The sequence below is a fragment of the Phallusia mammillata genome, chromosome 5 (genome assembly GCF_965637545.1).
Source record: "Phallusia mammillata chromosome 5, kaPhaMamm4.hap1.1, whole genome shotgun sequence".
Classification (NCBI taxonomy): domain Eukaryota; kingdom Metazoa; phylum Chordata; class Ascidiacea; order Phlebobranchia; family Ascidiidae; genus Phallusia; species Phallusia mammillata.
The window spans coordinates 10,430,234-10,455,969 of record NC_137256.1 but is presented as its reverse complement, the minus strand read 5'-3'; the positions used below and the strand labels follow the sequence as shown (position 1 = coordinate 10,455,969).

Below are 25,736 nucleotides of genomic sequence, written 5' to 3'. Positions count from 1 at the left end.
CATACAACAATGTCATTATGGTTTGCTCATCAATACTCAATATCTAACTCAACAACATCATACACGTATGTGTTTGGAGCGTTACATTTTTTGACATGGCCCGTCGCTATTGCAGACTGAGGCTACTGTTTTCACACAGTCTAGACTCCAGTGTGTTTCCAGTCCAGTGTGTACACGAAACGCAAGACACGTGGTAGAAAATTCAGCAGGGAACGCTAAATCACATTTGCGGGCGCACGGCTGGAAACACAAGCTTCCTGACTCCGTTACAAAGGGAAATTGCGGCAGCCTAATCCCCAACATAACCGTGCTGTTAACTACCCAAACATCAGCAACGAGATAAATGAAACGTCTATTGTTTCGTCAATTATTACATCACAATCAATTGTAAACAACAAATTTGAATGATAATAGCAAGTGAAAAATACAGTAAAAGAGTTGTATTGTATAGATTCCAGTTAATTTAACTGAGTTAAAGGTTGTTACAGTTGGAACTGCTGCCTGATTTTTGCTAGTGAAGCCACGCATATGACAACATAGCGCAGTATTGAAAAATATGTGGACCCAGCAATTGCTGATTTATAGTCGATGACGCGTTTTGCATCAGAAAAATATTCTATTGTTTTCAGCAAAACGAACATTGACATGTAAAGCTACCCCACTGTATGACAGGCTAGCTTACTGCACAAAACAGATGACTATGTTGATATGAAGGGAATTTTGCGAATTTTATATTTACTAGCCTTGCAATATGTCCAGCAAGCTTTCAAAGGTTGGTTCTGTCAGAAATAAGTACAAAAATCGGAAATAATAATTGAGCTTTTGTACTAGTCGGCTGCGACACGAGATTTTCGTCGATAACAGAGGAGTTTTTGACTGCTGTTTGTCCTGGAAATTGTACTGTAACGAATATAACCAGCAGTTTGACAGGAACATATTACAGAAATGATCTCGTGTGCTTGTCTGCCATCTCCGAAAAGTTGATAACAAGTACGTTATGTCGTTTGCTGACACAAAATTAAAAACTGTTACCCAATGCAACGGTTTATATGTGTGTATTTTTATGATGTCAGTATTAATACAGGATAGATAACTTGCAATAGCTGTCTTATAATTTACAATCAACAAAATTGCCATTGAAATCTTGTAATTTAGCTTGTAATTTAGCCCAAATTTCAATAAAAATGAACTGTTGTCAATATCATGACACGTTTAAAAACATGTAAATGTGGTATATTTTACACAAATTTTTTTGCTAGTTGATTCTAGGACCATTCACAATTCCGTTGTAATTTTCGTAAAGATTTATTAATAGGTAAATAGTTCTTTTAACCTCTTGCTTTTTTAATATGGTTTTATATCAAAATATATTTTTCTTAACCAAACAAGAAAGCTGACCGATTTTGATCTGAAAATAAACGTTTCCAAACTGGTGCTTTTGTACATAGTATTGGAAAAAATAGTTAGTGTTGTTACAATGTGCTCTTGCCAACCATTCTAAGTGTTGGGAGGGACACTTAAACATCATATTTTAAACTAAGCACATTTACGTTTTCCCAAGAAAATGGTGGCACAGTGATTGTCAGCAGAAGAAAAATTGCCGATTGTGAAAGATTTAGCTACAACGAAACAATATTTACATGTAGAGTTCGCCAATCATTGTTTCGCCTACACGGTGAGTGTTTTCAAAGTGCTGCAAAATACATGTAATGGAATTAAACTCTTAAAATGTTTACATAGATGCGAGAAAGCACATGATTTCCTCCATAAAGTCAAGAAAACAAAAATACTTACAAGGTTGGTTGTCAAACTTGCATAATTTTAACGATTATTGACAGGCTCATCTCACTTAATTTAGATAAGGTAGATTTTCATAGTTACAATATGTTTTCAAATACATTTGCAATCCAATACGAATTGCGTTATTCAAATCGTTCCGGCGTAAGTGTTATAAATATTTTGTCACTTCTAAATAAAATAAATAAAAATGGATGCCCTGTTAGTTAGGTCCCTTTGTTCCCTAAATTGCAGAATTTTCGGAAAATGATTTAGTTTCTTGTTACGCTGGAATCAAAAGTAGACGGATATACGATGAGCAAATGACGTCATCTTCAATGATAAGTAGAGCAATGGCGCCGTCTTGCGGACGTTTAAACCGACAAAAACCAGCGTGGATGCCCAAAAGTAAGTACGACAAGGTAGTAAACAAGAAAATGCAAGTCAATTTCTCAGTGTACAACGTTAAAGCGTTCATTGTCATCACCCGAATAAAACTGAAAAACAAACTATGTAAAGTTTCATCCTCACATTATCTAAACCTATTAATTGTGAAAGGTTGTTTACTAAATTAGATTAGCTGACACGAAAAGCCAATAAAACGTTTGATATAACTTATTTTACCACTAATTGTTTGTACGATCTCGTATATTTGTGTCCTAATATTGGTTGCTATGTTGAAATGAAACAACCGAAGTAACTTATGTTGTAAAGTTTTTTCTTAAGATGCTAATTCTGGAGAATGGATACAAGTTGACTTTCTTCACAAAACTCAACTATACGGAGTTATTACCCAAGGAGGTGTCAGTGAATTGGGAGATGTTGGATGGGTAAAGTCGTTTGTGATCCAATATGGCAACGAAGAAATGCAGCTACAAACTATAAACTCAATTTCTGGGGCGAACAACGTAGTCAATGTCAGAGTTGTAAGTCGGCCCGATCATTTCGGGTCGGGTTCTTGCTTTAGTTTCAATATAGCGGTAGAGCTATTAACACTCACAACACGCCGGTTTGGGAATTTTCGATAGGTGGCGCAACGGAACATAGGCATTTACGATAAAAATAATTGCAGGGTCGGCAATTTTCTAATCAGCCATTATTGTTGTCGTAAACGCTTATGCCCTTTAGCGCCACCTATCGTAAATTCCCAAACCGGCTTGTTGTGAGTTCCTGTGTTAATAGCTCTACCCAATATATTTAGCCGCAATTTTAACCAACTTTCGATTCTAATTTGGGCTTTCTTGAATAATTCGGATGAGGCTTTGGACTTACTTTCGATTTCAGCTCAGTACATGATGTTCTTTACATTTGTACCTAAATTGCGCACTAGACAAGTTTTTAACGGTGTTTTGTGTTTGCCCTTAGTTAAAAGGCTGCATAAATCATCCCGGCATTGTACACTTTGCAGTGTTGGTGCAATAGAAATTTAGTGATGTAGGGCAGGCTACTTTTTCAAAATATAGCTACCAGGCACATCATGCATAAATAAAACTTAATAAAAACAAGCATAATCGTAATAATCCAATAAATTTACACAGGAAAATAAAATACCTGAAAAGTACAACAAACATTTTACTTTGCAGATATTTAAAGGAAATACGGATCCAGCATCGCATAAAATCAACTTTTTTCCACAAAAAGTAACCGCCAGATATTTTCGAATCGTGGTCGTTAAATTTCATTTTTATCCGATTTTAAGATTTGAATATCTACAATGCTGTTGTTTAACGTAGGGAGTAAATTTGTTTTACCGAAACAATAATATAGTTTTATGTATGTTGTTTCACTAAACATGCCAAATATTCTGCCCACCGCTTGTTGTCGCTGCTGCGCCTTTAGTGTTTTGTGCATTTTTATACAACAACTTGATTATATAAAATACATTCTGGTATAAACTACTATTTTTGTGTGTTCTGCTTTCCACGAAATAATGGCGCACAATTTGTACCCCAATAAATGTATGGCAAAAACACTTGAACCAATGTCAACGTTAGGAGTCGCACTTGCGTGTGCTTGGACTTCTTAAATTGCACTGTTAAATTATCACTTTACCAGTGAATACCATAAACGGCTTAAAATGAAATAGACAACAGTAAAGTGTGCAAAACTGTGATATAAATTTTGCAGCAACGTTAATGAGGAGGCACGCGCGCAAGAACTGCCGGCACACACAACGTTGTGCGCATGCGCGTGATAACAGGCACGCATCCCAGGAAATGACAGCATATAATTTCCGCCAAGGGTTACTTCTTCACTTACTTTACTGAGTTTGCAGAATAGAGTGGTTTAATAGCTGGTTGCTTAGATTTTCCTAAAATTCTAATTGGTGATTATTTTGTTGTTATTTGGGGTTAATTCTTGGAAGGTAGTGTAGTATTTAACGGTTGTTTATAGTTAGCTTAAAGCGCTGTTGCAGTGGTGTGGTTAAGGGCTTAAAGTTGTTTAATACCGCACTGAGCATTGATTTAAGCCGTTTCCTAATTACCAAACCACAAGTAAGCTACAAAACAGAACTGTTACAGGCGCCGGTAAAACTGTTTTCAATTGTAATCTTTTTTAATGGTGTTTTCGATTATACTTAGTTTATAAAAAAGTCTGTTGTACTTTTTCAAGTTATCAAAGCGATTGATTGTTACCTAAGTCAATTTTAAGCCGTTTTCTATTTTTTTTAACCGGGCAGTTTCTTGCGTTTGGAGTTGCTACCTTGAGTCAAGAGTCAATCAGACAGTTACTTAGCTGATAAAACATGGTTTTAGAGACAAGTGTACAATAAAACAGAATTTTTCGTGTTTGTCGTGCAACTGTAGAGGCTAAGGCCAGATTTACGCTTGAGAATTTGGCCGGCTGACACGGTTGCAACGATTTACGCATAACCGTCTACAATGCAACGTATGTGCATCTCATACAGGAAGGCACAGTAGACTGCCTCATAGCTACTTCCCTGATCATATAACACAACCGTTAACCGATGTAACAGCAAGACTTTAGCTGTACTGTTGAACAGTAAGCAAGGCTACTGTAAGCGGTACATCCATGATGAAAATGTTCACAGATACAAACCACGGATTTACAGCAGTAGCACTCAGTGGGTTTAGTCACAACGTAGTTAGTATGACTGAACTTAGGCTACAGCTAATTTTATATCCAGCAACGACAGTTATTGTTGAAAACTTTGGTTGCTGAAACAATCATTGAGGCATTGTGACAAAACAGAAGTTAGTATTGTTGTTAAAAGAACAAAGTTGCAGATGCTTACTATTCAGAAGTCTTGAAGCTGCTTTTAAATTATTTTAGTAGATGTTTAGCAAAGGTTATAGGAAACAGCATGCATACATGTTAGAAAAATCATCAGTGTAGCAAAATCATCACTGTAATAGTGCGCCAGCCTTGTTTGATTTTGGACCCATGTATTCGTGCTAATGTGTAATTCTATTGTTGCAGTTAGATCATTTAGATTACTTCTAACAACGTGTTTTGATGTCGAAATCATGATATGTCTGTTCAGAGCCTTATATGTCAAAGTCATCATCAAAAAATAATCAATTTAGAAGGCTGGATTAAAAAAAAACGTTTCTAGCATTTATTCTGAGTTTAATGAAACATTTAGCAAATAAAGGTTGAACGTTGATCACACAATCTTTAAAAGATGCGTGGAAAAGGGCGATAAAGTATGTATAACCATAGGCGCCGAGTTTTGCAAAAATGCAAGGTGGCGGACTAGAAATATGACGTCATTTTATGTGACGTCACTAATGCGTGCCACCACATGAGCTCAAACTCTAAAGCCCAACAAACTTCCCATAGAATGCAACGTTTGTCAAAATCATAAAACAGAAATTTTTGAAATAGTAATTGTTTGTAACACTTTGCTGTGTAACGTTTATCATTGGTTTAGCAGCGTTTAAAAAAATGTTTTGTCATGTTGTTTTTGCTTTGTATCACCTAAAATAACCATTTATTACAGCACAATCGAATTGTACACAATAATGGCCAAACATTCACTGGCAACAATTGTGTGTTTGACCTCATAAACAAGGCACTAATCGAAACAGGTTGCAGTTTTTGCTGCTTTTTCGCCAGCACGCTTGTTAAGAAGCAAAATCGTTCCTGATTTTTCTCAGATTTTACAATGTTTCGTACGATACCGCCACAAACAAACCAAAATATCCACGGTGGCCGCCACCGTGCTTTACAAACCCAAGGTGGCGGCGCCACCCCGCCACCGCCCACTCGGCACCTATGTGTATAACTTCATATACTATAGTCATAGTGTGTTTATTGTTACAAGGAATCAAAACCGTCAATAGTTTTATAGATTGAGCGTTTATAGAGATTCATTTCATAAGCTGAAACTTTCAGTACACTTAAATTAGACAGTTTAGTTTATATTATCCGCAACTGGAATCATCTGAGCGATTCTTGGATTACTGGTCTTCTGTTAATGGACGTGCATAATTCGCCACAACGTTTTTGTTAGTTTCGTGGAAACGATTGGCCCAAAGCCATACGCCATAACACTGTATGAAACTGTTAGTCGTATTGACTTGACTTGGCCGTTGCAGTAACCAAGCACGCAGGGTCGGACTTATTAAATAAATACATTAACCTGATTTGTGATTTGCCGGTTATAGCCTTACTAAAGGACAGCTATGTTATTTTCACGATATTTATGCAATGTAAGGATTTTACTTGTTGTAGTAATAAGAGGTAACTGCAAGCGCGGGGGCTTCCATTAGTTTGTTGATTAAACGTGGTGTGAAAGCAATCATCATATGACATACGAATTGGTATGATCAGATGTGATTTCACCAGTGCCAACGTGTTGTACTGACGCAATAGCGACAAATTCATCTGCCCACAACCTATTTTTATATATATACCTACTGGAGTACATTTTAGGACATAACGACGGATACGTAATGGTTGGAAGTTAAATCAAATCTTTACTACAAATTCTGTTTTGAAAATAAGTCAAAAAGCAAAACTTGGGCTTTTTGTCAACAGCAAGGTATTATTTATTCATAGCATTTTGAAAGTTTTCAAATAGTGAGCCCATATGTTTTGAACATATGAATATAAACTGTATTGTTTTTCTCCTTTGCCCTCATTTTCAATCCACGACTGTTTCTTAGATTTTAAAGCACTGCCAAATAAGGTTTATTTTCCTATCAACAATGCATTTCATTCCATTTAGGACAAGTGCAGGGCGAAAAAGACTTTCTTTTCATTTAAATCAAAAATGAACGTGAACAAAACCCTTAATATGTGTATTTGAAACCAGTTATTTGCATCCAAATGTTGGTCCGTTTTTGTATTAAAGGATTAAAACCAGGTGCTTAAATTGAATTACGTTGAACGAACCTTCCACGTCAGACTGATAAAGGTGAGAGTGCAGACAAGGCGACACATGTCCATGCTACCAGCTGTAGAGACTTCCGTATTCATGCTCGATCGTGAGGCCCAGTGTTAGAAAGCGTGCTGGTATTATTGTTGCACTACAGCGTTACGTCACTGCGCAGTAACCGACTGAAATAATTAATCGCGATGGCAATATGACGCCACACGCGCCTGCAGGGAACGGAAACGCCGCACGCACAGTGTCTATTGGCATCAGCAGCCTTGCCTTGGTTCCACTCTAAGCATACAAAACGCACTAGCTGCTATATGAATAATTTTAAGCAGAAATGTACGTGATTTATTTTAGCCGAAATTGTGTTTAAGGTTTTTCTTCTATATGTTCTAGAACAGCTGTTTCGGTGCTTATGATGTATATTGGTGGTGTAAGGTTGGCGTTTAGACTCATCTGTGTAGGTCGGTTTGTTTCCAAATGTTTTAGGCTTCCGGCTAAAACCAAAACGTCGGGCCACCAACAAAACACAACGCTTCAAAATTTTGTCATGCTCAGATGGTTATTAGTAAAAAATGGAAAGTGGCTCCATAGTTGTTTTTATTTAAAAAACATACCAAGAAGTTAGTTTTCATCAAAATATATGCGAACGTAAACCTAGGCATTTTTTGTCCATTTTACATCCAAATCAACCGACAAAGTGTATTTTGTTTTCTATGAACAAAGTTTTACCTCAAGGTGTGCTTTATTAATTGAAGCTGTTTTAGAAAATATTTTTTCAACTTCGTACCCAAGCTTTGCGTTTTTTTACGTCAAGCTTTTTGTTTTTCAACACTTAGTTCCTTTTGCAGAAGACCTATCGATAAAATTTAGGATTAGGGCTGCAAACCAGTCGCGCATGTACCGAGATCTAGAGATGGTCAGCGTTAACTAAAGGCGCTATAAAATGCTGAAATTCGCTGGCTCCGGCTCTTCACGAAAGAAGAAACATGAAAAGGGGGACAGCACACAAACTTCCAGCAGCTCTGGAGCTCAGGTCCGCCGAGTACCAAGCGACAAGAGCGACAAAAGTGACAAAATAAATTCAGACTTTTCGTCCGGCTCCGAAGATGATGCCGGGTCTGAGTATTTTAGTAACGACCCCACAAGAGGCTCGTCCACGGTTGTGAGGCGTCGAGCCGGTGCCATGACCAAAGGCAACAGACCTGTCAGTAAACGCTATTCAAACGGCGGACTTTTTTCACAAGAATTTGATTCAACTCAGGACCAAGTGGCTGTCCAGAGGGCCTACGTTGGATCAGGTAAGGAAAACACAGCATATCGTCCTGATAGGAATACCAAATTCTTAAAAGCTTTACATAATAGGTAACACGATTTTAAAAATCCTAACCAAAAAACAAACAAGCCACTGTATTAGTGTAAAACATAACGTTTCGACAGCAGCTCGTGTCATTCTTAAATGAATAAATATACAAACCAAGAAACAAGTAAAAAAGACGAGTACAAGCGCAGATGGCATGTCAAAACGTGCAGATAACATTACATCATAATAAAGCGCTTTCTACTGGTGCTCGAAAAGTTATTGTGCTGAACGTGTAAAAGAAATAGACTTTCTGCATTTTATAACCCATAAGGTGCATTGATGACAATCAGGTGAATGTCGATCATGATAAAAAACCAACTGCTCTTTAAATGCGCGGTCAGGGCCAGTTAAGTCCGACTGGTAAACGTTTCCTGCTCCACGTGCAGCAAAAATGGCATACCTTTGACAAATGCAAAATCTCAGTGAAGTCAGGTCAACGGCGGGGGAAGTACCCTTTCGATTGCCACAAATGGCAAAAGGAGTTGATACGCCGTAGCAGGAAGTGGTGGAGATTATTATTTGTTTGATCACACGACATGCAAAATTGATTGAAATTTTTGCGAATTCGTGTAGCATCGTAAATTGAACCGAGCTTTATCAAATCTTAACAAGTTTGTTGCCGCTTTGACCTCATTTCTTACTTTATGCGTATAAAGGTTTGTGGTAATTTTCAGCAAATTATAGGCTGAAGGAAATCAGCTGAGACTCTGAGAGGTGATCATAGGTGTAGTAGGGATGCGGGTCAATCGTATGTGGATGTGTTCCTGTTAGGAAATAAGGGTGGTATCTCATTTGGAATAGATGAATATTCCGTGTTATGTTTTAAACGTTTTCGTGATTAAATGTTCAGTTTATCAAACAAAAACAAGTTGTCCAAAGTCAAAATCAACCATTTTGTACAAATTTAAGAATTAGCAAAAACCATAAAGGAAATGTATAATTTGAGTTATATTTGCATCAGGAAAAAGAGAAGTTTTGTTAATGGTTTGAAAACTTTAATTCAATTTGACCTGTTTGACGAGATAAGCAGTTAAGCACTGAATTTTGGAAAAAAAGCTACATCAACATTTTTGGCAAGCAAATTAGGTGTAAAAAATTTGAAATAACAAAGTTTTAGCGAAATCCCAGAATTGTCAGTGTGACCTCATACATGTTACGTACATTTCTTCTAAGTTTTATACTGTTGCACTGTCGTATGCACCTTTGGTTAATATACACATTACCAACTTAACAGCAGTACTGTTCTTTTCGGAACGAAATGAAAAAACAAACAATCCTTTGTTTGTGACAGTTGTGTGTGGTATAACTTACGTTAAATTGTCAATGGAACAAAAAAGTGGTATATATGCTTGACAAAATACATGGTTGACTACTGTTTATTGTGCTACAAAACTTAAATGCTGCTTGTTTTTCTGCAGAATCTTATTTGTTTACTTGTGATGCACTTAGCACTTGGATTAAGTCAATAGATTGTGATTCTGCCAAATTATCAGGTAAGCCCACAGATCCTATGTGCTTACATAAAGTTATTTCATGCTTTACCGTAAGCTTGATCAATAAGACAAGCTTATGCTTAGGGAATGCATTCTATTCTAGAAATTGAAACAGTTACTATTTTTATAATGCTACCAGCAAAACTGTATTTATTTGACGAAAGTTCTATACTTATTTAATTCTTGATCAAGCTGTTTTTTTGTCATTGTGTTTCTTAAGGCGTAAAGTACACAACAATCTAACATTTAATTTGTACTTGTCACACAGGTGCACCTCGCTGTAAAATAAAGAACCTCATTTCTCAGGATCTGCCACCAGATTTGGAGGAAGAGCCTTTAGAAAGGACTGTACTTTCAGGTATCAATTTTCTTGACGGTACAGTATGCCAGGCCTAACAGTTGATACAATATAAAGTCTTGAATAGGCCAAGCATATTAAGATTTGTATACAAGTGTGCTAATCAGGCTTCAGGATTGTTCCTATTGAAGAATTCATGTTCATAATTGTTGACTTTTGCTTAACTAGTTTTTAGTAGGTTAAATCTGAAACAAGATTTTTTTGGCTAAAGCCCTAGTTACAATATTTTACCTAATGTATTGTGTTTCACTGCCTGTGGAAACCTAAGTATGCAGGTTAAACCCTAAGCTAGCCTTATCTTTTATTGTAAACCTTACTGTGAAAACCAACCAATAGAGATGTGTTTTTATAGTCAGTCTTGTGTTTTGCACCTTTGTGACTGTGTAAACTTGTTCAGCTTAGTAATGTCCTGAAAGTCACGTCTGATAAATCAAGCATAAAAGATTATTTTGAGGAAATGTTGAGAAACTCCACTTGTTTTTGCCCAACACATTGTTAAAACAGGAATGTTTTATGTTTAACCAAATTCCTGGAAATTTAATTTAATGTCCACATTTATTTGGCTTGTCATGTGTGAATACAAGATTTCATCGATCTTATTCTAATTCCTAAATTTTTGCAGAAGCTAATTACTTAAAGATATTTTTAGCACTCCAAATGACAAGCAAAAATACGTAGTAATTTGGAAGTGAATTTGGTGTTTGTGAGACATTTAATATGTAAAACCTTTTTTGCAGACTGCAAAAACATATCGTAATCCATATTTTTTTATGTTGTTCTGACTAGTATGGTTCAAAATTTAGTGGGGTGTTGTTGGGCAAAATAAACTCTCGAAAATTTGAAAATGTTTTTTTTTGACAGAACGTGCCAGAAATTTAAAAAGCGGCCATCGTCATTCATTTTTCGATGTCTCAACAAGCCAAAACCTTTTGCAAAGAAGAGAATCTTCACCAGCTGCTGCTATAACGTAGGTCTTTTAAAAGTATTGATTATGTCAAACTGCAAATTAGGCAAAAAATGATGTTATAGTTCAAAAAAGGGGAAAAAAAATTATGACCACTGTCAATATCATTAAAATTGATTTTCAAAGGATTTTAAAATGCCACAGACCAAATATCTAGTCTTCATTTAATGTTTTTGTCTTCAGTTGCTGTTGAATTGGCCACTTGCATACAACAGTACTAGGCTAATGTAATCTTGCTGCATTGTTTAACATCAGGAAGTGACGTTCTATTAGTTTGGGAAGTAACATGATGGGCATGTGGTAGCTTATGGCCTGATAAACACCTTGTCCTATACTTCTTGCTAACTTGTTAAAGTAAACATCCAAATGTTACAGTCAGTGTGGTGTTAAATTTTGAATGTAGGATTGATAAATTACACACTTCTAGAGTATTTACATATCCTTCATTCTTGGTTAATGATTAATTCATCTGTAACCAAACTTTCTCTGCATGCTTAAAGAGGTCTTCTCTCAAAACTTTCAATTTCAGTGTACACCTTTCGTCACATTTTACACCACATTATGCTATATGGCATATATGTGTATGTATTCAAACACTGTTAAGATTTGCTGACAGTGATGCATGGTGTTTAGTGTGCTGTGTAGTTGCATGTATCACTCTTTCATCTTATATTTTTCATGCTTTTCTTGTTTGGATTTCTGGTTGGTTGGGAATGGTTGTCTTTGTCGATGCTGTGTGCTTTTGACAATGGGCCTATACATGAAATCAGTGCGAAACATCAGTTCCTGGAAAAACACAAGTCAAAACATCGAAACTCGCTGAGCCCCCATAAAAGCACAAGCCGTCCACGCAAAAATAGTGGTGTTGACATTTTGTTAAATGATGCCCAACTTCTACTAAGTGCTCCTGCATTACCCAGCTCCACAGCACAAACTAATTATTTGGCTGGTCCATCGTACAGAAAAACCTCGCATCTGTCGCCACACGATATCTCGTCCCCATCCGCTTTTGCTCAGCCTCGAGATAGACTCAACTCGCCAGTTAGTTTCAAGTTCCCAGATCCATCCAGGCAGTTGTCACGGCAACACAAAAGGTCAGTCTCCTCCGACTCACCCCTTGCAAAGTCAGCGCTCCAGCATTTGAGACAGCAAAGTGCTGAGCGGTCGTCCTCACTATTGAGTCGAGTGCATGAGTACCAGTTTGCTGAGGATTACACTGACACAAGTTTGAAACATAACATACCAGTATCAAGATCCCAATCTATTTTTGCCTCCAGGTAAGAAAAAATCATCACAATTCCATTAAAACAGTAGGTATTGATTTGCACTCCGAACTCTTGTTATTGTGTTTCATGTATGTTATGCATGAAACACTACTAATTTAGTTTGAATGTGCATGTTGTTCACCTTTGCTTTTGTGCATCATGTCCAAAGTTTTTCTTTCAATCCAAGCGTGTGGTAGACACTGGTATTAACAAACAGCTTTTGTTGAAATAGTGCAAGTGATCAAGACGCTTTGGAAGCAGAACTTCTTGGGCCATCTCGAAGTAACCTACGCCGTGCACATTCCGAAAGACCTCAAAGTGGTGTGTTAAGAAGCTTTTCTTAGTTTGTGATATTCTGTCCCATCACCAATAAGTTAATCCTGGGCAGAATTCTCACCCAAGCAAAGCAACTTTACGTTTTTTAATGATGTGTGAATATGTTTAACCAAAACTTCTTTTACGCATTAACTTAGACACGTTTTAGGGTTTTAATTTAAATTTTTGATGTATTACCCCACAATGTACATGCTGTGTACCCCTGCACAGACTTAAATTATTCTTGGTTAGCAGACTTTGACATTATGATTTTTAAACAGGGTTAATGTTTTTTTTTTTTCTAGGCATTCCAAGCTTTGATCCACCTTCTGGTCCAAACGCTAGCGGTAGACTTAGTCCAGCTTCAAAACAAGTAAGTCTTTGATGGATTTAAACTGTAAGCTACAAGTGTAACAAGCAAGCCATGTGAATTTTCAAAAAGTTGTAATTAACAATGTTTAAATTGTAAAAAAGGTAAGTTATACATCCAAGTTTTCCATGGGTGTAATATGTTTGACATTTAGCCAACTATTTTAAGGTCCTTGGGTCATAGCCTTTGACATAAAAACTTTTTTCAAAAAAAACTTTGTGTTACAAAAAGCAAAATACAAGACCCCTCTCTTTTTTATGTTTTTTTTTACAAAGTATTACTGTCATCTAGAACCGCCCACTTTATACTGCTGTAAGAGGCAAAGGTAGAGGACGAAAGCCACTCTACGCTCAAGTTAATAAAACACGGACATCCTCATCGGGTCAAAGTTCAAGTGGAGATCCACAGAGTCCAGGAGACGAGGATCCTTACTCGCTCCCTGAAGACTTTGAAGGGAATCTTTCGCCTCCTATAACTTACCGACCAAGCAGTGTCCCACCTGAAATTGGATCAGACTTAGAAGGTACGCTTCGTCACTTTTTTCTTGTATCAAAACTTTGCTTTTTCTATTGGAGTAGGAAGGACAGTGTTTTCATGTAAATTTGTTGAATCTGGGTCTGGGATAAAAGGAACATATCTGGGAAATCTGGGTTAAAAGGAACATATCTGGGAAATCTGGGTTAAAAGGAACATATCTTGTTTGCCATTACTTGGCCTACAAATGCAAACTTTTGATACTCTTGTTGCCCTATTGCAGAAAAGTGTACGCTGAACAATACCTGAGTTTACTATGCAAAAACCACACAACACATACAAAATGTAGACAACTTTGTGTTGTTTTTATTACTGACAAGATTTGCTGTGTTGTTGGACTAAAACAGCTTGTGTACTTTATTACTGAACAACATGATTGTAAAGTGCGAAGAAATATCAACTTTTGGGAGTAGCAAATAATTGAAAGTGTTTGTTTTTAAACAATGTGATATGTTTCAAACAAGTATTTTTTACCCCTTAAAGTTACCCTTCAATGGTAGTCGTAGTCTGTTCGTAAGGTTATTGTAATAGGAAGTTTTTTTGGGTAGTTTGGAAATAACAGCTGTTACTTAAAACATATTTTTTCTCCAACAGAACGTCCAAGATCTGGCAGCTTCCCTATTTTTGAGATTGGTGACAAGAGAATTTCTGATCCTTACTCATACAAACAACCAGTAGATTCGGTTGAAACTGGATTCAGGCCTATTGAGTAAGAGATTTTGTGACTTATTTCTGATGTCCGTTAAAAAATACATATCTACAGCAAACCTCACATTATGAATGGAAAAAAAATAGTTTACAGGAAAAGTGTAGATTGCCTGTTTAAGTTGGTAACTGCTAAACACCAAGGAAAACTGCAGTAAGAAACAAAACTTCAATCGTTAAGTCAAACAAATACTAGTCTACCAAATGTATATGTTAAATTTGCCTGACACAATCAGCCCGATTTAGGTAATTTTAGGTCAGTAGGACTATATGTTTTACGAAATCGCAGTTTTGATATGTAGTTAAGATGATTAAATGGAAAATGTATGATCTAGGCACATTACATGCTTTGCTTGAGACAAAGGTAATAGTTTTTTTGCCAAGGTCTTTCAATAAGTTTTGATGTATGTTTCTGCTTAAAATAATGTTCATCTTGATTTTATTGTAGCATTTCAGGGTTGTCCTAATATAAACTTAGCTTAAGAAACACACAGTAACCAAGAAAATATGCAACATGAAAATCTATGGGAAAGACAAATATATGTAGAACCTTTTGCAAGTTTGTTTTGTGCTTACCTTGTTTTACCCACAGCAGGCAAACGCTATTTGTCTGACAGGAAGTTGTATCTGTGTGGGTGTTTATGCCACCAGCCACGTTTGCTTTTCATGCAATATGTTTAGGTGCGTTTGCCATTCCTACCATGACTAAATTTATTTTGTCATACTTGTGGAAGTAGATTTTTTGACACTGTTTCATTTTGTGACATTTATTTTCATGAATTTTATTTCCAGCTCGGACGAATCAGGTTTAGATGAAATTGATAAATTCAATGCTCACGGCTCTAAGAATCCAAACATCGAACAATTACAGAACAAGTTCTACAAACAATATAGTGAGGTAGGGATAAAACTTAGCATATTCTCACTAACATTGGATATGACACATGCATGTCTACATATAGTGTATATACAAGGGTTAAAATTCCAAGTACATGCTTGCATGCCCCAAGCGGATTTCCTAAGTTTAAAATTATATATTTCGCCATTAACACGTTTTACCATAACGCATTGTGGTTATAATGGCCCAGTAAAGTATTTTTACCCACAATGCAACTGATCATAGCAAATTACCTAATTTGGCAAGCTCATAAAATCAAGTGGTAAAACTGAAAAACGGATTCCTGTCACTTTATTGTATTGCTGCAATAAAACAAAAACAGTATAACGAAAACAATCGCTTAAACCGAAACCCAAATGGCATTGATAAAAATCTCGTTGAATAAGGAACTAATTCTGCTAAATATACCCGTATTTTACGGACCATAAAGCGCACCCGATTATAAGGCGCACTGTCAATAAATTGCTTTGATTAGTTTTTGTTCATACATAAGGCGCACCGGGCTATTGAACGCAACGTATTTTAAGGAGTATGGGTTATAAAAGTTTACTTGTTACGTAATAAATGTATGCAAGTCACAATAGTACAATGAGCAAAAGAAAAAATCAGTCTAGTGATTATCACTAGTTGCTTTTACCGTAGTTTATTGTGTAAGACAGTGGTTTATTTAGATAATAATACTATCGGTACTGGAGTGTAGGCAATAAAGCACTACTAGATCCATACATTAGGCGTACCGGCTTATAAGGCACACGATCAATTTATGAGGAAAAAAAGGATTTAAATTGCGCCTTATGGTCCGTAAAATACGGTACGAAATATAGATGTATTTATCTTACCGGCAATATAAGGACACTTTAACATGTTGTTGGCCAAATAGACGAATGCGACCAGCTGTTATTCGGGGCCTGGTTTCTGACATATTCTAATCACCTAAAACTGGCTACTTGTTTGTTTTAACAAAAGATTTTGACGCTGTAGGCTTACTACTGTAAAGACAACCTAGAGCGGATGCAGTCTAAGTCCTTTAGGTTTTGGATGTATTACTAAAAATCTTAACCATCCCCGCCTCATAAAGCTTGTTTCCAATTGTGCCCTCAAATTTGTCGTCACAACGTAACGCAACTAATTCCTACTTGGCAAATATTTCAGTGCAATTGTGCTGCTACGATTTGTTTCAACAGATGAAATAAACTTGTCTCAATTCAACCTATTGTTTTGCTCATTCATTACAACACAAGTTTTGTTTTTAGACGTTGAAGGAAGTCGAGGTTGCCAAGCAACAAGCCGCAGCACCGATCAAAAAATCCAAAGGGCTGGGGGTCTCATTTCGTAAAACCTTCAAGAGGAGGTCTGAACACGACAGTGTAATCTCGGCCTCTCCTCCTAAAGGTACATTCCCTGTAATTTAAGTGCAGATACGCATGGAAATTGTGATTTATTGATTACTTCACGTTCAATCTATAAAGTGTACGATTTTGTAACAACATGTACAAGAAACTTTTGGTTGTTTATTGTCAAGCCTCCCCCTAACAGATACATGTCACAAAAACTATAAGGTTACTGTTTGAACTGATAGTGCCAAAAAACCTCAAAGGAAATATATAATCTATGAGAAATTGTATAATACCGGTAGATCCTGTTTTGGCCCTGGGTGCACTGTGTTTTAATATGTTTGCAGTAAAACAGGTACCACCTGCTGATATAAAAGGTTTAATTTTATTGCATATTCGCAAAATAGGGTGAATTTTGTGCTTCTTGTAAAAAGTGCTGTGCCTAGGTTAACGGTTTAACCTTCTGGTTAAGCGTATCTTAGTTGTTTATACGATTTTTCCCGTTGCTGGTGCTACAATGTTCGGAAATACCACGCATAGAAAATAGTATGCTGGTATTAGTTACTGATCACAGATCTGGTGTGGCTTAAACTTGTTTAACGAATTTGTAACACCTTGGAAACATTAGAAACCGACTTGAAAACTAGCATGATCAAAATAATATTGCCCCAAAGGTTGTACACAGTAAATGCATTTTAGTGAATACGTTTATGCAATGTGGTTGTTATATCTTGGACAAAGGTTACGATTTTCATACCACATGCTTGTCTGATAACTATTTATTTAGTTTACCGTATCCGAAACGGGTGTGGCTTCGTGAAAACCGTGCTAATACGGTTGCAGCATTGTTGTAACTTGTGATCAAAAACTTGCACTGAAAACAGATTTAACTTAGCTCTTGGATGTGCGTAAAGCTCTGACTAATTCCACGTTGTTTCTTTCTTCCACAGACAACACAAAGAGCCAAATTCACCGAATTCACAGTGCCAAGCATATCCCGGATAGGGAAGGCGGCCCCGGAAAACCGGTCAGTAAAAAACTAATAACTTGATGTTGTTGATAACACAGCGTGTGCCAAAATGTTGAGATTACACCAACAAAATTTACTCATTTTTGATTGTTTTCTGAACTCAGTGAATTATGCATTTGTAAAAGACCTGAACCAGTCTATTCAGTTGCATTACATTCATATGCATGTTTTGTTTTTTAGCACTATGTGGTGCATTTTGCGATAAATCTTGGTCCTACTGCTTTGGTTAAACCCTTTTTCAAGTGTGTTAGAATATATTTTTATCAAAACTGTCCATCTTTATTCTTTATCAATGCCTGTAGCTTTCGTGATTTTAGGTAAAATGTTATACAAGTTTCGTTTTTGTCGGTAAAGTTATAGCTGTACATCAAGACTTAGTTTAATACTCAAATTTAATGTTATCATCATGTCCTGCAATTGCAAACGTTACCTAATGTTTACTTACCTTTTTTACAAAAAATCACAAAGTGGTGTGGTAGTAATAGTCTTTGCGATAAGTTGTCATAAGTAAAAAGCGGAAAAAATACTGCATTGTAATACAAAAGCTTGTTTATAACATTGTGGTTTTTGACAAAAAGAATTTACATGAATAAATTAAATGTGTGTTTTTAAACTCACGTTTCAGTTTTATCAAGAGCTTCTTGTGTACACATATTCACCGTAACATCAAATTTATGTTTAAAATGCATCTCGTTTACGTTTTTTTTAATTCTCTCGGTTTTGGAAACCGATTTTAGGAAATGTGTGTGCAATCACCAGTTAAAAATACAAACACAAACCTTTCATGCAGGACTCTCTCCGTCGAGCAGTAAGCGACCGATATTCGTACGACGCAGCTGTAAAGGCTCGTGATCAAGTGAATGTAAATCCTGATAAACGGAGAAATCAGAAATCACGTAAGTTGTGTTTTATTGTATTGCTTCTAAGTCAAATGGAGGGCATTACGATGTTTGTTATGCAACTGCTGGTTGGATCATTGAAAGACAGTTTAGAAATCACTCAGGTCCTCACTTGTAAAACGATACAGTTTTATTTGGGATGTTTGTAAGAATGGGTAAAACCAAGAAGTAAATTGTTGGTGCTTAAGGAAACAAGACTTACTTGGTTCAGTAACTGTGAAATTTTGCTTTGAAGTGTTGCCAAATGCAGTCGGATATTTGTCTGTTTGTGGACTATACAGAGAAATATGTGCGTATTTGATTGTACCAACTGACTTGGACAGCCTAATTTGTAGGGATGTGCCAAAATTGCAAATGTTCTGTTTGGTCGAGCACCGAGCATCTCACGTTAATGCTCGGTGCTCGGCCGAGCACGCTCGGTGCATTATGACGTCACAAAAATCCCCTTTCTACGTTTTAGCTCTACAAGGCCTCTTACGTCACAAGCGGTGTTTTAAGCTGTACAGGCCTCAGAAGTACACGTTTTTCCACAATCTAATACATTTGAAAAATCATTTGTTTTTGTTCATAGACACCCTTTCGAACACTAGTTACGTATGTTAACAGGGCATGAATATGCAAATTTAATGCTCGGGTCAGTTTGTGCAACTGCTCGACCGAGCACCGAGCATCAAAAATAGCGATGCTCGGTACCGAGTACTCGGGTTCTGGCTCGGCTCGGCGCATCCCTACTAATTTGCTTGTTTTACCACCTAGCGGTAAATTTGTAAGATGAATTATGCCGTTAGGTGGGACACGTCTATGTCTGTATGATTGTAATATAAACCGAATGGTCGAATGTTTTTGGTCTAACCCAATGGTTCCCAACCATTTTGTGGTCACGGACCCCTTTTATGAATTTAGAGGTCTGCGGAACCCCAACGTAATTATCATATGTTTTCGATTCTTGCATTATACGTCATTATACTTTCGCTTTTCGGAACAGCGTTTTAATCTACCTTAAAGTTCTGTACTGTAGCAGCGCTATAAAATCTATTGTTCATGTGTGTTATGATGACACAATTGAGGTAACAATCACTAAACACTAATTTTTACCGACACAAAGGTGTGATAAACAGTTTGCACTCGTATGCAGAATTATGAAAACGGTTTGGAAACTTTAAAATACTGTACTGTTGGTTAATGGCTCATGAAAAAGTTCTTCCACGGACCCCTTGGGGGCCCGCGAACCCCAGATTGGGAGTCACTGGTCTAACCATTCGGCCAAGTATACTATCTGATCGAGATTCTTATTTTGGAGCGTTCTGGGTTTGGACTGCGTGTAAAAAAACGTGTGGTCCATGGAAAACTGATGGGGAAGGGACATGGATTCGAATTCCGTTAACAGCGTAGTAAAATGTAGTTACTTAAAATTTGCATTTGGTTTGTCGTTGTTAAAGTGTGATGACCACATCCAGAAATATGTTCCAACTAAAGAAAGACAAAAGTTTGTCCAAAAGTGCATGTGGTTTTTCGGAAGGCTTTGCAAAGTTGATTATTGTTGTTTGTTGTCTTTGTTTGAATCAACCTCACTTAAAAATAAATTTCTGTTCTTTAAACATGTCTTTTTTACATCTTCTCTGTCGTCCTTAAACAGTTCTTTTGATTAATAATTTCCCTATGTGTTTACCATTTCAATTGGTATCACATTCGTACCAATATAAAGATGTCTACTACACGTCTGACGCATTATATCACCGGTTTGCGCAAATTACAATTACACCACATGTTAATTTACACCTTTCCATATGTGATTATCGATCTAGTTGTCGAACGGCCCATCCCGTTTAATACAAGGCCCCGTTCGTCCAATCTGGCGACGTAGTACTTTACTATCAGCAGACACGTTCTTTACATCAGTGGACAACTGTTTCATAAACCTTCGTATGGGTTGTAAAGTCATAAACCGTGTCTGCTTTTGATCCGTGCGTAATCGATTAATTTTTGAGGGGAGTGACTTGCTCGTGTGTGTGGTTGACCTATCGCCACTTCGGTGCCAAGTACATTGCCAGTTTGCGATGTAAACATTGTTCGGAGCCGAACCGAGCAGACAAAACACAACGTAGGTCTCGTGTGTAATTTACGTGCCTATGCTGCGGCAGAAAGTGCCGTCGACCAGCTGCAATTACTAACTGCGTGTTGGCCTTGCAATCTTCAGCCATATCCGGCTCCTTGCGTTTAGTAAATATCGCCAGTTTCAGTTGGCTTAGCGCAAAATATGCAGATTGTTGCCGTTGTTTTTTGCACTTGTCAGTTAAGTGTTTGTACATGTTGCCAGTAAAGTCATTGTACTGTCAAATATATTGAGGCATTTCTTTCAGTTGCAGATATTAGTAGCTTTTTTATGGATGAATTATCCGCCAAAATAGTGTGACGTCTTCTGTTTTTGGTTTTACAGTCAGGCGTTTAGTTATGCCATGTCGGTATTTGAAACTTTTTTCTATAAGAAGCAAGTCAATTTTTCTTAGGTAGTCCGTGCGCTTCTCGAAAATTCTACACTTGCGCCAAACTTCAGCTTCGCTTAATAAGTCCATGTAAACCTTTATGTTTACCGTCAACAGCTTCGAAGCTGCAGTCTGACAGGCTTAGTATGGGACCAGATAGGTGCCCTGAGGCACGCTCGCTTGACATAAAACCGCAAGGCGCACACCTTGACTTGTGGCCAGTGGTAATTGCTGACCTGCTGGTGTAGTAAAGTCACACTAGTAGAGTATTGACTAATTGGCCTTCGGAGAAAAGCTCATCTCAGGCTTGTTCACACCAACATCGGTGTCGATCTTGTGCTGTGTGTACGCCGGAAGCCGCGCAGACTGTTTAATGCCCTGCCTGTTGAAATATTGATGGGGCTTCGCGAAGGCAGTCCTGATGTAATATTGTGTTGATTGGTTCCGGTGCCAGTAGTCGCTTTTGCGTGGGATAAAAATACTGGAATTTTGGGGAGCTGGTTGCAGTATCCTGCCAAGCAAGCCAGTGTTACTGCTGCAAACTAGTTTAAATTATTAAGGGATAACTGTTTGAAGATGTTTAAGAGCAAATGTGTTTTTGTTGTTAGGTTTGGGTTTTTAAACAAGTTTTTTGTTCGTTTCAACTGCAAATGCTAATTAGGATGCTAAAAAAATCTGTTTTACGCCGCGTTTAAGCTGTTAGTTGGACTTTTAAGTTATGTTATGATAGCTGAAAGCATTTTTAGGAAGTAGAAAAGCAAAAACCGTCATCTACACGTCGTAGGCTAAAGAGCTGAAGTTGATTATATGAGTCTTCTTAGTTTACCTGCTGCTGTAACCATGCAATAAATAAACAAACAGTAATGTGATGAGCATTTTGTGATTTAATTGAGTATTTAACCACTAGGTACCCATGCATGGCAAATGCTTTGCTTGACAAGTTCAAACTTGTCAATAGTGTATTTTAACATGCTTCGTGTGCGTACATTTAATCACCGTTTTACTGTTGGTCTTGTGTTTACTTGCCCTGTAACGATCGGCTGCATACATCAGCTTACCCAACCGTGTGTGCTTATCGTTTTACCGCTGCTTTGATAAATTCGAGGCCTTGCTGATTTCGATGTGTGTGGCGCTTGTAACGTCGTTGGTCACTGACAGCAATGACCACTGTAAGCAGATGATTGCAACCAGATGTATGACCTCTGATAGCTTACCATTGTCGAACGCAATTGTAACAAACTGAAATGCTTTGTCATTTTAGTACAGGATATTCAAAAGGCGTGTATCCAGCGTTCGGCCAAAAGTGTGGAGATTGAGCAAGCAAAAGTACAAATGCTTATTTTTTCTCTGATACGTCAGCTAAAATAGGACGTCAAGAAAACACATAGAAATAAAATCGTTTAGCATATGTTACGCCTGGTAGCAACATTATGAATTATCCAAACGTATACAAAGAACACTAGTGATTGGAGGATAGTTTTGCAGCCAAAATCTGTATCTTGTATAGAGAACATTTGGTAAATTATGTTATGTGTCCAGTTTTTTTTTGTGCAGTTAAGAACGTGATGTGGTAATTGTGCTTTATTTGTACAGCGATTGGCATTTAGCGTCAATCACGTCACTGAAATTATTGCAGTAATTAGCGGGTGTATCTCACACATTGTCTTTGGTTTAATGCAACTGCCAGGGCACTGAAAACTGGAGCATGCGTATGGGATTTTTTGACCAAAGTGGCTCCTTGGCAAGCTGAACTGGCTAATGAAACAGAACAGATGTTTTCAATGAGAACAGATGCGTTTTTACAATAGACCAAACAATAGAGAACAATTCGGGCAAGTGTATTATGTTTTATAGAAGGCATAAAAGGTTATGATCTGAACGTTTCATGTACATGGGAAGTAAATGGATTAAAAGCTATAAAAATGTTCTATAATTTACAAAATGTGTTTTTACAAAGGAACAAATGTTGGAGTACAGTTCGGAAAAGTGTATGGTTAGGGAAAGTAAACAGAATAAAAAACAGAAAAGTAGTAAAACAATTTTTAAGTGGAGTAATTCAAGCAAACGAGATATTTGATAATTCGTGCTAAGAGTACAGTATGTACAGGGTTATTGTAAGTTAAGTTACGCACTGAAGTAAACACCAGGATCAAAACGTATAGTTGTCTTCGGGTGCTAAGGGTAGAATTCATTGCGTTAAAATTTCTTGAATGTTTTACGGGGCAGTAAAAGTGTGAGTCGACGAGAAGCAGGGTCACGTGCCTGGCTCACGAATTCCTTGCGGCCGCTTTCTTCGCCGAAAACTGCGTCATAAGAGATTTTTGTGATGCCTGACAGCTGGTAACGTACCTTAATAAACTGGCAGTAACCTTCGTATTGACTTTCTGTTTGTTTCTACGTGAATTCTCAGGCGACGTTGTGATAATGCCTCGAAATATGTTTCTAATATGCTTTGTCTTCTGGTGGTTATGAAGGCGCGTTCGGATTTAGTGCGTTCAATTAGTGACGTTACAAGTATAACGAGGTGTTATTTGAAAACTGGTATGGACTAAGTAATTTAATATGTAGCACAGAGAACCATCAAGTTTCAGTTATAGCTAAGCATTCTGAGCTGTTGTAACGGTTGCATAAAGTATGTAGCTTAAAGGCCTAGTATGTTGCTATTAGGTAATCGTTTTTATGTATAAAAGGTAATGGTTTGATACTTAGCTTGAGTTGAGTTTGTTTTTCTCGGTGTTCAGAACCCTGGCAAAACGATAGCATATGAAATAATCAACAATTTAGACGCCGCTGCTCAACGTTGGGACGTTATGAAACGGTTGGCCGTAAATTAAGCAAGTTTTAGCCGATTTACAAATTGCGTAAAGTAGCACAATTCAAGGTGTTTGATTCTCTCATTTTTCACAAACTTCAGTTTGCAGTTGCGCCACGAATAGGCAAGGCTCACTTTAAATACAGAAACAAAACTGGCCATTGGCGCGCCATGACCAGCCCGATTTCCTCGCTGTTTCCTCCCCCAATCGGGCATTTACGCCAGAATTGACTGCGATATGTGGGACGAATTCGATTGCTTCCGAAATACTCCACCCATAGTGCGCGCACTTTTAAGCTGGTAAAAAAAACTAAGCGAGACTAGATTGTTTTCGGGGTCAGACTTGAGAAAAAACTGTATTAAACAACAAATTAAAATCAGCGACTTTGACCTTAAATACAACTGTCCAAAAAAGCATGTTTCTCCAGTTTGGTAATTGCCATTACCTTATTCAAATAGAAAATAAACGTATTGGGTATTGGTTTGAACAGCCGCCGTGTGGTAAACTGTGAACTGGCTATCCTTAGGCATAATAGTCTCTTTGGGACTTCGTGTTGTCCGTGCGGACCTTGTAATTTTGGTAGCGGAAGTTCGAAATGTCAAAGGTCCAGTCAATTAACTAAATAAAAAAAGGCAAGTCCCAATAAGGGCGTCTCGTACGGAACGTTAAATGTTTGTTACTTTACGAAAAAGATTTACTGGAAAAGCAATAAATGTCGTTGCATATAAGGCAAGATCAATGTTTTTCAACAGTAGCCTACCAAACCTAATCTAAAAACAAATTATACTATTTCAACTTTAAACTTATCCCACATCACTGAATCAAGCCGCTACGCAATTGCTTACTTCAGGAAAAAAAAATAGAGCAATAAATGTTAACATACATATCCGGCAAGATCAATGTTTTTCAATAACACCGCACCAACCCCAGCTTACAAACAATTTATATTAGTCCAACTTTAAACTTATCCAGCATCTCAAATTCAAGCCCGCTACTCCCATTGCTTGTCCACTTAACGCAACACGCTTTTAAGCTGGGCTCGAGCTCCCAGTAAACCGCCCATATTGCTTGTGATCGGATGCAATGGTTATTAGCCGAAGCGATTTAGTTGTCGCAGCAGCCATGGTTCAACAACAACGACGCTCTTAGTGGTTTCAAACAACGCAGCGAGTTCAACCGTTACACAAGTGGCGTTCATACTCCTTACTGAAGTTCAGATGCTTTCGACACAAGAGATAAAGATGAGTCGATGTGCAAGCGTATTTTGCCCTCGCGAGGTTTCAAAAACAAGATTTTATTGTTGACATTTGTTGGCGTCATCATGTTAGTGATGCTCAAACAAGATTGGTCAAACTTTATCAAGTTGTTGTGTTTCAAACTTTAGATGTTACTTCCAATCACGGTTAGGTATAAGTGTTTCGCCACACATGCGAGTTTAGGTGTATGCTTAGTGAATTAGACTTTGTTTAAAAATCTGAATACAGCTTAAGACAGTGCACGCTTTTCCGACCTATTATGTCTTATCCGTGGAGCTGGTGAACAGACTAACCGTATTGGTTAGTGTAGCCATCTGTGTATAGTTTATTGTCAAAAAACTCGCCGTGTGCGTACACTATGAACATAACCACAGTCGAATACGTAATGGGACATTTTAAGAAGCTTCAAGCCTGTTTTTATGCCATTGCGACAATCGATACGAGTTTCACAGTCCCGTGGGGTTTCATTGATATGTCGAAACATTTGTCTTATAAGGTCATTATTGTGTCATTTGTAACTTTCAGTTTCTATT

At 37.4% G+C, this 25,736-nt stretch overlaps 2 protein-coding genes across 6 annotated transcripts in view; both read left to right on the top strand.

Annotated features, from left to right (window-relative positions):
• The first annotated feature begins 12 nt into the window (after window positions 1–12).
• Window positions 13–3,674, top strand: LOC145229151 (adipocyte enhancer-binding protein 1-like). Of its 2 annotated transcripts, none has more exons than XM_080094438.1 (7): window positions 13–772; window positions 832–990; window positions 1,562–1,675; window positions 1,741–1,797; window positions 2,032–2,184; window positions 2,503–2,693; window positions 3,360–3,674. In XM_080094438.1, the coding sequence occupies exons 1-7, from the start codon at window positions 709–711 to the stop codon at window positions 3,507–3,509; spliced, it is 888 nt and encodes a 295-aa protein (XP_079950564.1). In that variant the 5' UTR covers window positions 13–708; the 3' UTR covers window positions 3,510–3,674. The 2 variants fall into 2 exon arrangements, with proteins under 2 accessions (XP_079950564.1, XP_079950563.1); XM_080094437.1 differs by having other exon boundaries at window positions 14–772; window positions 2,503–2,702.
• Window positions 3,675–7,986: 4,312 nt separating this feature from the next.
• The window catches only part of LOC145229770 (focal adhesion kinase 1-like), an 88,498-nt gene continuing 70,748 nt past the window's right edge, over window positions 7,987–25,736 (top strand). For 3 of the 4 annotated variants that reach the window (XM_080095098.1, XM_080095097.1, XM_080095096.1), the window contains exons 1-12: window positions 7,987–8,424; window positions 9,905–9,979; window positions 10,248–10,337; window positions 11,199–11,304; window positions 12,799–12,887; window positions 13,187–13,254; window positions 13,543–13,774; window positions 14,380–14,494; window positions 15,283–15,388; window positions 16,642–16,780; window positions 17,673–17,749; window positions 18,543–18,648. In XM_080095098.1, coding sequence (XP_079951224.1) covers window positions 8,070–8,424; window positions 9,905–9,979; window positions 10,248–10,337; window positions 11,199–11,304; window positions 12,799–12,887; window positions 13,187–13,254; window positions 13,543–13,774; window positions 14,380–14,494; window positions 15,283–15,388; window positions 16,642–16,780; window positions 17,673–17,749; window positions 18,543–18,648 — 1,558 coding nt within the window. In that variant the 5' untranslated portion in view covers window positions 7,987–8,069. Of the gene's footprint in view, window positions 8,425–9,904; window positions 9,980–10,247; window positions 10,338–11,198; window positions 11,305–12,015; window positions 12,579–12,798; window positions 12,888–13,186; window positions 13,255–13,542; window positions 13,775–14,379; window positions 14,495–15,282; window positions 15,389–16,641; window positions 16,781–17,672; window positions 17,750–18,542; window positions 18,649–25,736 lie in introns of those variants that run through there. The other variant, XM_080095099.1, reaches the window with a different exon arrangement.